Here is a 10,427-nt window from a genome sequence, read left to right on the forward strand (position 1 = left end):
GTAGCTGTGTTTGGAACATGGTAGCTGGTTTAAGCTGGCCATAAACTGCTCAAAGCTGGTCCAAGCAGATACCAGCTGGTCATACCAGCTCAAGCTGGTTTTTGGAAGATGGTGGCTGGTCAACTAGTTTATGACCATCTTAAACAAGCTTCGACCAGTTTATGACCAGTTTATGACCATCTTAAACTAGCTCATGACCAGCTTCGATCAGTTTATGACCAGTTTATGACCAGCTTGGACCAGTTTATGACCATCTTTAACCATCTCATGACCAGCTTGGACCAGTTTAGGGCCATCTTAAACCAGCTTCGACCAGTTTATGTCCATCTTAAACCAGTTCATGACCAGCTTGGACCAGTTTATGGCCATCTTAAACCAGCTTCGACCAGTTTATGACCATCTTTAACCAGCTCATGACCAGCTTCGCCCAGTTTATGACCAGCTTTGAGCAGTTTATGACCATCTTTAACCAGCTTCGACCAGTTTATGACCATCTTTAACCAGCTCATGACCAGCTTTAAGCAGTTTATGACCAGCTTAAACTAGCCACCTGGTTCCAAAACACAGCTACCAGCTTAAGCTGGTTTTAATTAATTACATAATTATAGTTCATTTTTATTTATTTATTAACAAATAAAAAACATCATAATTATGCAAAACAACATAATAATTAAAACTGTTGTTATAATTGAAATACAATTATTATATCTTTAAATATGATTAAAATTATCATTTAAATTTACAGTTAACAGGCATTGTTTTGCAACAAGTCATTTTAGATATTATTTGTGATAATTTAAATCTACATGGTTAAAACTGTTGCTATAATTTGAATATAAACATTTAAGTAGCATTAAAGGAATATTATGGGTTTAATGCATGTTCATCTCAATCAACAGCGTTTGTAGTATAGTGTCGATTAAACAATTTCGACTCGTCCCTCTTCTTTAAAACCCCAAAATGGAGGTTACAGTGAGGCACTTACAATGGAAGTGAATGGGGCCATTTTTTGGAGGGTTTAAACACAGAAATCTTAAGTTTATAATGTAATAGATGCACTTTTAATTCTTCTGTATTTTTTGAGCTGTACAGTTGATAAAAATGTTATTTTAGGGTTTGCAAGATTACATCATCATTGCAACGAAGTCGAAGAATTGAATGTAATCACACTAAAATAATGTTAAGATATAATGTTTGAAATAGCGATGGCCTCATTCACTTCCAGTGCACCCACTTCTTTTGCTTTGTTTTTTTTAAGGATTTATTTGTGGTAATCTACATTATGCCACAAATGCAGTGGACTGATCTTAACTTGTATTGAACCCGGAGTACTCCTTTAAATAAATTGCTTTAATAACATATATTACAAGGCATCGTTTTGCATTTAGTCATTTTACTTACTGTAAAACTCCATAATTATGCAGCACAATTGGGGAAATAAGTCATGATTGGTATGAAAAGGATTCAGTCATTCAGTGCAATGGCCAAGACACATTTACAGTTTGATATAAACAGAATATTTTATTTTAACAAGAGATTAAACAATACAGACAGATGCTTGACTTGTCCAAAACATGAATTCACTCAAACGCAGTCGAGTTAATGCGTGTTTAAGACCAGTGTCACACTATACATGACCACTACAATTATAAAAAAAAAAAAAAGTCTTAAAAACAATTTGTTTGAGCAGACAACAGAAAACCCATTTAAACTGCAGGTTAGTCTGCATAATGTGTAACAGAGCAGAAGGTTTCTTTACAGCTCTACCCTTGAAAAAGCCTCTGGGTGCTTATATTTGAACCAGATGTTGGGTTCAGATACAGAGAACGACTTCTAAACCCAAATACATGGCTGATAATCTCTTGACTATGATCACTGATGGGGAAATATGTATCTGTTGGTCTGTACACAGATGACGATGTCCATGAGATGGGGCGTTAAACGTGTTCTCTTATCATTAGCGATCACTAGTTTCAAAACTCTGGGCTTGACATGTCAGATATTCCTGCAATAAACAATACCAATGTAATCATTACTGTAGCAGGAATCCTTTATGTACAAAACAAAGAGAAAGTGGTGAACTGAAACACTATACAACAGCAGTTACAGATAACCATGAGAGGAGAGGGGTGTGGGAAAACCAGGCAGAGCGAGGATGAGGAAGGGTTTGGTGACGGTCCGGGTTAGTTGTGTCCTCCTGTCTGTTGCTGGAAAACATCAATTGTGTCTTCATCCTCCATTTCCAACTGCGGAAGACAAACATGAGGTCATTTCTTTATTGCAGTGATTAAATACAAGTCACGTGAGGTCAGTAGAACTCTCGTCCTGAGATTCACGTGCTCATGTCCATGAAATTCACATCTGAACCTTTCATTCGGAATTCTCGAGACTTCCTGTTGACTGTGAAATTCCATTCTAATCACCGCTCACTCCTGTGTCATGATGCATGTGTACACTAATAGCATCTTAATCCCATCTTGTTTGTCCACACTGACCGTGAAAGTGCCGTTTGACATGACACAATCTCAGCCAATCAGAAGATCACTGATGTTTACATTTCTGATGGCATCTGATATAGTCATGAGGAGTGGGATTCTGGGATGCCCAGCATGAATCCCACTTAAAACTAGTTAAGACCAAAATACTTTTTTATGATCTATTATTTAATTTATATAATTACTTTATATAATAATACACACACACACACACACACACACACACACACACACACACACACACACACTTGATAGAATAATCCTGATTTTCAATCCCAGTTTTCATGCATCTTGGCATGCCCTCAACCAGTCTTTCACATTGCTGTTGGGTGACTTTATTCCACTCCTGGAGCAAAAATTCAAGCAGCTCGGCTTTGTTTGATGGCTCGTGGGCATCCATCTTCCTCTTGATCACATTCCAGAGGTTTTCAATGGGGTGCAGGTCTGGAGATTGGGCTGGCCATGATAGTGTCTTGATCTGGTGGTCCTCCATCCACATCTTGATTGACCTGCTGTGTGGCATGGAGTATTGTCCTGCTGGAAAAAACAATCCTCATAGTTGGGGAACATTTTCAGAGCAGAAGGGAGCAAGTTTTCTTCCAGGATAACCTTGTACGTGGCTTGATACCTGCATCCTTCACAAAGACGAATCTGCCCAATTCCAGCCTTCCTGAAGCACCCCCAGATCATCACCGATCCTCCACCTGGTCATCTAATGCTTAGACGGAGACCAGGAGAGGCCTACAAACCACAGTGTCTCGCACCCACTGTAAAATGTGTTGGAGGATCTGTGATGATCTGGGGGTGCTTCAGCAAGACTGGAATAGGGCAGATTCGTCTTTGTGAAGGAAGCAAGCCACGTACAAGGTTCTCCTGGAAGAAAACTTGCTTCCTTCTGCTCTGAGGATTGGTTTTTCCAGCAGGACAATGCTCCATGCCATACAGCAGGTCAATCAAGGTGTGGATGGAGGAGCACCAGATCAAGACCCTGTCATGGCCAGCCCAATCTCCAGACCTGAACCCCATTGAAAACCTCTGGAATGTGATCAAGAGGAAGATGGATGGTCACAAGCCATCAAACAAAGCCGAGCTGCTTGAACGCATGAAAGCTGTGATTGAAAATCAGGATTGTTCCTCCAAATATTGGTTAAAACATTAGTATTGTGTTTTCTCTGCATTATTCAAGGTCTGGAAACACTTCATCTTTTTTGTTATTTTGACCAGTTGTCATTTTCCAGAAAGTGAAAGTGAAATTTAAATTTTCCCCACCCATGTGGCTTCGGTTAACAGAAAATAAAAGTAACTTCAGAGAGAAGGAGAGTTTTTACATTTCGAAGAAAGATTCTCAGTGATGTCATACCTGTGCGGGCGTGTCTGTTTCGTTGATGGGCTGTCCGTCAAACCGGAATCGGATCTGCCTCATCGTCAATCCCTGTGAAAACAAGTTTACACAACCGTCTGAATATCTTAAAGCTACTCAAATCCCCAAAACACTAGTGAGATATCCCACTACATCACAGGAAGAACCATAACATTCAGTTTCTCGTTCCCGCTAAGATAAAGACCACTGATCGGGCATGTTTCCTTCCCTGTGAATGTGTGCCAGTAAAACACTGTCCTACATCTCAAAGCGTCCACAATGAGCTTATGAGCTGCCGCCTCTCTGCCAGCAAAACATGTTCCTGACCTACAGATCATGCTGCTCCTCGTGTTTACAGCAGCCCGTGGCATGACTGCAGGACTCTACATGCTAATAAAGCATGTTCTGTGTACGAGTGTGTGTGTGTGTGTGTATGTGTGTACAGCGAGCTCTTCGATATGAAGCAAAAGAGGCATTCAGAAGAAAAGACACTAGCCATGCAAAGAGATCAATAGAGAGCTCTGTTTAAAATAGATCTTTACACTTTTTGAAGAAATTGCGAGTGTTGCTTGCCCATTGCTATTGCTGTTTGGTAGCTAGGGTGTTCTGTGTGGTTGCCAGGGCATTGCGATGTGGTTGCTAAGGTGTTCTAAATGGTTGTCCACACATTGCTTTTCAATTAATAGAGTGTTCTGGGTGGTTAACAAGGTGCTGCTATGCAGTTGCTAAGGTTTTCTGAGTGGTTGTTAGCATATTGTTGTTTGATTGCTTGGATATTCTGAGTGGTTTCCAAGGTGTTGCTATGCGGTTCCTGAAGTGTTCTGAATGGTGTTTAGCACATCGCTGTTTGGTTACAAGGGCACTGCTATGCAGTCGCTAAGGTGTTCAAAGTGGTTGGTAGCACATTGCTGTTTGGTTGCTATTGTGTTCTGGGCGATTAACAAGGCTTTGTTATGCGGTTACTGGGGTGTTCTGGGTGATTGCCAGGACATTGCTATGCAGTTTGTTAGGTGTTCTGAGTGGTTGTTAGGTTGTAGTTGTGGTTGCTATTGTGTTCTGAGTGGTTACCAAGGCATTGCTTTGCAGTAACTAAGGTATTCTGGGTGGTTGCCAGGGCACTGCTATGCAGTCGATAAGGTGTTCAAAGTGGTTGTTAGCACATTGTTATTTGGTTGCTATTGTATTCTTGGTGGTTTCCAAGGCTTTGCTATGTGGTTACTAGGGTGTTCTGGGTGACTGCCAGGACATTGCTATGCAGTTTGTTAGGTGTTCTGAGTGGTTGTTTGCTTGTAGTAATGGTTGCTATTGTGTTCTGGGTGGTTACCAAGGCATTGCTTTGCAGTAACTAGGGTATTCTGGATGGTTGCCAGGGCATTGCTATGTGGTTGCTAAGATGTTTTGAATGGTTGCTAGCATGTTACTACTCGGTTGCCAGGGTGTTCTGTGTTGTTTCTAAGGCATTGCTATGTGGTTTATAGGGCATTCTAGGTGGTTGCCAGGACATTGCTATGCAGATGCTACGGTGTTTTAACTTGTTGTTGAGTGGTTGCAGAACTTGGCAGTTATTTGAATCTATGGCAAAACCGTTTTGTTGTTGATAACAGCTAAATATTTATCACTAGATTAATTCACCTCTATATGTTCTTGCAAAATGTTAAACAATGAAAGCACTACAGGTAACAATGGAATAATAAAATGGCATTTCAAGCAGAAATATGTGTTGTTCACTACCTTTAACTGTTGAGGCCACGACCTCCGCAACCTAGTTATTTTTGCACGCCGTCATGGCTGTCAAGTCGGCGCTTTCAAAGAATTCCAAGATTACAACTTGTGATTACGAATTGTACAAAGACATGAATGCTTTTCTCCATGTCAGAATCTAGTAATTACAGTAATTTACGACAAGACGTGAATGCGCCATCAGCACGTTGCTTTTAGTTTGCTGGGGTGGTTGCTACTTTTGGAAGGCAAAAGCATCAGACCTGTGCTCTTTCTGACCCTTTAAAGCTCTATCTGGAATGTCCTACAGAAGAAGCGGCTAGTGCTCATGAGACAGAGCTTTAACCGGACATACAGCAGCATTAACAGGACATGAGGGAGAGATAAAGGCAGCAGATGGTATAGGACTGTTGAGGAAATACATGAACACACGAGTGTTTATTGATCAAACTGAAGAGCTTTTGTGTGGAGCCCAGTAACAATAACGCAGAGTGAGCAAACTCATATAAAATCACATTCAAACTGAAACTGCTGGCTTTGAGATTGACTTTCAGATCACAAAAAATGTTATATTCCTCTTTAGACATCATGATGTCAGCAGTATTTATGTTGGCTTGACAAAGGTAACATTCTGTTATTCTACATACATGGTTTAGAGTTTCTCCAAAATCCTTAAACCAAGAGCAAAATGATCAAGTCTTTATCTATCTATCTCTATCTATCTCTCTCTCTTTCTGTCTGTCTGTCTCTCTCTCTCTCTTTCTGTCTCTATGTCTGTCTGCAGATCTATCTATCTATCTATCTGTGTCTCTCTCTCTTTTTCTGTCTGTCTATCTCTCTCTCTGTCTGTCTGTCTATCACTCTCTCTCTCTCCCTCTCTTTCTGTGTGCATGTCTATATATCTATCTGCCTGTCTATCTCTCTCTGTCTCTCTGTCTGTCTATCTATCTATCTCTTTGTGGAGGTGAGGGCATGGTAGAGCATCTGTCTGGAGGTAAGAAAGCGGTAAGATTAATTGCTACTCATTACCGTTGCTATGTTCGCAGTGAGAGACGGGGAGATAAAAGCGACCCAGTCCACAGAGAGAGGCACACACCAGAGACGTGCGTGTGTGCCCATTTACACAGAGTGTTGTTTATGCTGAAAAGTGACTTCTGTATTGTTTGTAATAAAAGTGACTCATGTGGAATGTGGAAACCAGCTACAGCTTCATCTTTTATCCGTTACACAACGAACCTGGTCACATTGGTTCCGAACCCGGCAAGGAGGAAAGATACACTGTTATGGATTCGTCTTCGCCACTGGAGGAAGTGTTAAGATCCATCGCCAGCATCCACCAGGCTCAACACCATGCCCTCATGGGTTTGCAGGCGGAACAGCAACAACATTTCGAGGTGCTCCGACGGGCGTTGAATAGCTTGGTACCCCAGTAGGGGGGCACGCCGCGACCCCGGCAGTAGCGAACCCCCATGTGACGCTGGCGAAGATGAGGGCGCAAGATGATCCGGAGACCATGCTGGAGCTCTTCGAGCACACAGCCTAAGCTCTGTAATGGCCAAGGGTGCAATGGGCAGTCCACCTCCTAACATTTCTGACTGGGGAGGCCCAACTCACGGACCAACAACTCCTGGGTTTTGGCACCAGTGTGACAAGGTTCATTGTGTGATGGATAATGAAGGAAGCGGGAGCCGGTTTCAACAGTTCAAGTGAGTCTCAGAAGTCGCTTTTCATCATAAATGAAACCAAAATACTGCTTTTCAGGATAAACAACACACTCTGTGTAAATGGGCATGCAGTCTCTGGTGTGTACCTCTCTCTCCCTCACTCTGTGGTCTGGGTTGCTTTTTATCTCCCCCGTCTCTCACTGCAAGCATAGAAAAGTTAATTAGTAGTAATTCATCTCAGGTGGAAATCCATACTGCTTTCTCTCTCCAGATGGGCGCTCGAACATGCCCTCACCTCCACACTCTCCTAAGCTCTTCTTTTTTCCAAGTCCTAAAATAAAATAATCTGATTGTTTGTCCTGATTTAGCATGCTTACACGGAAGAAATTTTGAAAGACTATATAGATATAGAAAACTGAGATACTAGACACCCTAGATAGTGCATGTACATCTCTGAGATGTCTGTTTTACATCTTTTCATCTGGAAAGCATCACCATCTTTTAAACATCTGCTAAACATCTTAAATAGATCTGATTTACAAACACTCTGAATCATAAACATCTCAAAGACATCTGGGCAAATCAGGGTCGTTTTTCTTAGATGAAAATAAGACATTCATCAGATGTCTTTAAGATGTTTATGATGTAGAGTGTTTGTAAATCTGAACTTTTTAAGATATATAACAGATGTTGATTAGATTATGATGTTTTAAACATCTTAAGGATGTATATGTGCTCTCTGGGCAGAGATTCTGGAAATAAATTCTGCTCCTGGTTTCAATGTGTATGACTAGAATCTCACCTGTCTCTCACAGTATGCCTTCATGAGTTTGCTGAGGGGTGTGTGTCTCTTGATTTTAAACTGGACCACCGAGCCGTCCTGCCCCGCCACCTTCAGGTTGATGTGGTCATTGTTCTCTGTCTTTACACCCTCCTGAAAACAAACAAACACACACACACACAAATATAAAGTTTTAGAATTAATCATACCACAAGATGATGAAAAACTCAAACTAAAGTTCTGGATAAGCCTTTTTAAAGAAATTGTTTGCAATTTAATGATTATGTAGGCTATGTCCAACTATTTTATACTTTTAAAAATAAATTATTATTATTATAAGAAAGAACATAAATGTGCATATTGTTTCTGCTCTCTTTCATCTTTAAACCTCTGAGTATTATTTGCAGTGTTATGCACAATGTAAAATGAGTTTAGCTTCAAATTCGAACCAACATAAAACAAAAGTTTTCATCTCAGCATGCAAACATTGGGAGGATGCACATAACGACGATATATAATCATTTCAAGGCTGATTGTGATCATGTCTCCATCTTTTCTCATTTATTTGTCATTTCACTGTGTCTGCGTCTGTCGCGCGCGCGGTGTGAGCTTACCACGCGCGTTCACACGACTTCTTCCGGTATTTCTGAAGCGGCAATTACAGGATTTATCCACTACGCGCGATATTTCGCACTAAATGTCTGACCATTCGCGCCTTTCACATTTTTCACATTCCCTCAAACGATATGAACAGTACATAATAATAAGTAATCCCTTTATTTTTAAACGTCACTCACCTTGGGTTTCTCGTCGGCCATGGTTATTGTATTTGCGCTTCTCTACGCCGCCACACAAAGACTCCGCGGGGACGCGCACGTCCGCGCCCCCGATTAAAAGCGACTGCGGCGTGCGCGGTCACGAGCGGCGCGCCCGTTCGCCGCGCTCGAACGCGATTGGCCAGCGTGTGTCAGGGGACCATTGTGACGTCATGCGCGAGACCAGAAAGCCTGCATGGCGGTGCCAGGTTAACGTGCACGCGCATTCGTACACAATGTCTTTTTTCTTCACTAAACGTTTGACGAAATGCGATCAGACATATCACAAAACTACGATTGTTTCATAATAAAAATACTAGTCATGCCTATATATGATGGGAACACCCTTAAGAACGATGTACATCGAGTGTTTCCTTGATTCTAAGGAAATGTTCCTCACACTGGGCTGTTGAAGAGACGCCATCTTGTTTTTGGAGACGGATCAAGATGAACTTGCCTCTAACTGTCATTTATACATACACTTAAAACTACTGTGCTTCAAATGTACACTAAACATCATCCTCCCTGAGCTCTGTGAAAAGTGTTTCAATTACAATGATGAAACTGAACTCCTTTATCACAATTTAGTGTGTAAAACAATTGTGTAAAATTACATTCTCTCCAGCACAAAAGATCACCCTAATATTAAATTACTTCTAACATCCAACGATTAATTATTATTAGAATGATTTTGATGTGATGAAAATATCCTTTCAATATTTAAACACTGTTATGACCACACACACACACACACACACACACACACACACACACACACACACACACACACACACACACACACACACACACACAGACACCTTTCTAAAACTCTGATCAACCTCGACCAGACTAAAAAAGCATGGATAGTCATGAAACTGTTCTTTTAATTCTTTCAATTAAATAATATAAAATGAAATAAATTATTCATGAACTGGCGGAAGAATTTAAAGGGGTGGCGTTAAATTAAAAACATACATTTTAACATTAGATGCTACATTTCGATTTTACGTTCAGTATTTGTTTATATAAAATTATTCTGTAATCTATACAGTATTTAACGCAATTACATCAGAAGTAACTGTCATTAAATTGCAGAAAATTTTAGAGTAATCCTTACTATAATTTTCAATGAAAAAGTAATTTAACTACAGTAATTAATTACTTAGTAATGCATTACACCCAACACTGATTATGATTTCATTTTTATTATTATTATTATTATTATAAGAAAACATGTGAGAATAATTGTGCACTTTTTATGGTTTTTTTATTTTTATTTTTTTAACCAATTAAAGGAATATTCCATGTTCAATACAATTAAGCTCAATCGACAGCATTTGGGACATAATGTTGATTATCACGACCGTTTATTTTGACTCGTCCCTCCTTTACTTAAAAAAAAAAAAGAAGAAGAAGAAGAAGCAAAAAATGCAATTATAGTGAGACTAGGGTTGCCACCTCAGCCTTGGAAAATGCCTGGACACCTGATCAATCACGAAAAACACATTGCTGGCCATCGCACAAGATATAAAACATGATTGTTTGCTCATTGTTTGATATGGAAATTATCTAATTAAATTTTGTTAAAGATTG

At 40.2% G+C, this 10,427-nt stretch overlaps 1 protein-coding gene across 1 annotated transcript; it reads right to left on the minus strand.

Moving 5' to 3' along the window:
• Positions 1–1,494: 1,494 nt before the first annotated feature.
• Positions 1,495–8,916, minus strand: LOC127648360 (small ubiquitin-related modifier 2). Its single transcript, XM_052133023.1, has 4 exons — positions 8,817–8,916; positions 8,041–8,172; positions 3,856–3,927; positions 1,495–2,246 (listed from the first exon to the last, which is right to left on the minus strand). Exons 1-4 carry the CDS (start codon positions 8,835–8,837, stop codon positions 2,184–2,186), a joined length of 288 nt encoding a protein of 95 aa, XP_051988983.1. The 5' UTR covers positions 8,838–8,916; the 3' UTR covers positions 1,495–2,183.
• Between the last annotated feature and the right edge of the window lie 1,511 nt (positions 8,917–10,427).

The sequence above is a fragment of the Xyrauchen texanus genome, chromosome 8, assembly GCF_025860055.1.
Source record: "Xyrauchen texanus isolate HMW12.3.18 chromosome 8, RBS_HiC_50CHRs, whole genome shotgun sequence".
In the NCBI taxonomy this organism is placed as follows: domain Eukaryota; kingdom Metazoa; phylum Chordata; class Actinopteri; order Cypriniformes; family Catostomidae; genus Xyrauchen; species Xyrauchen texanus.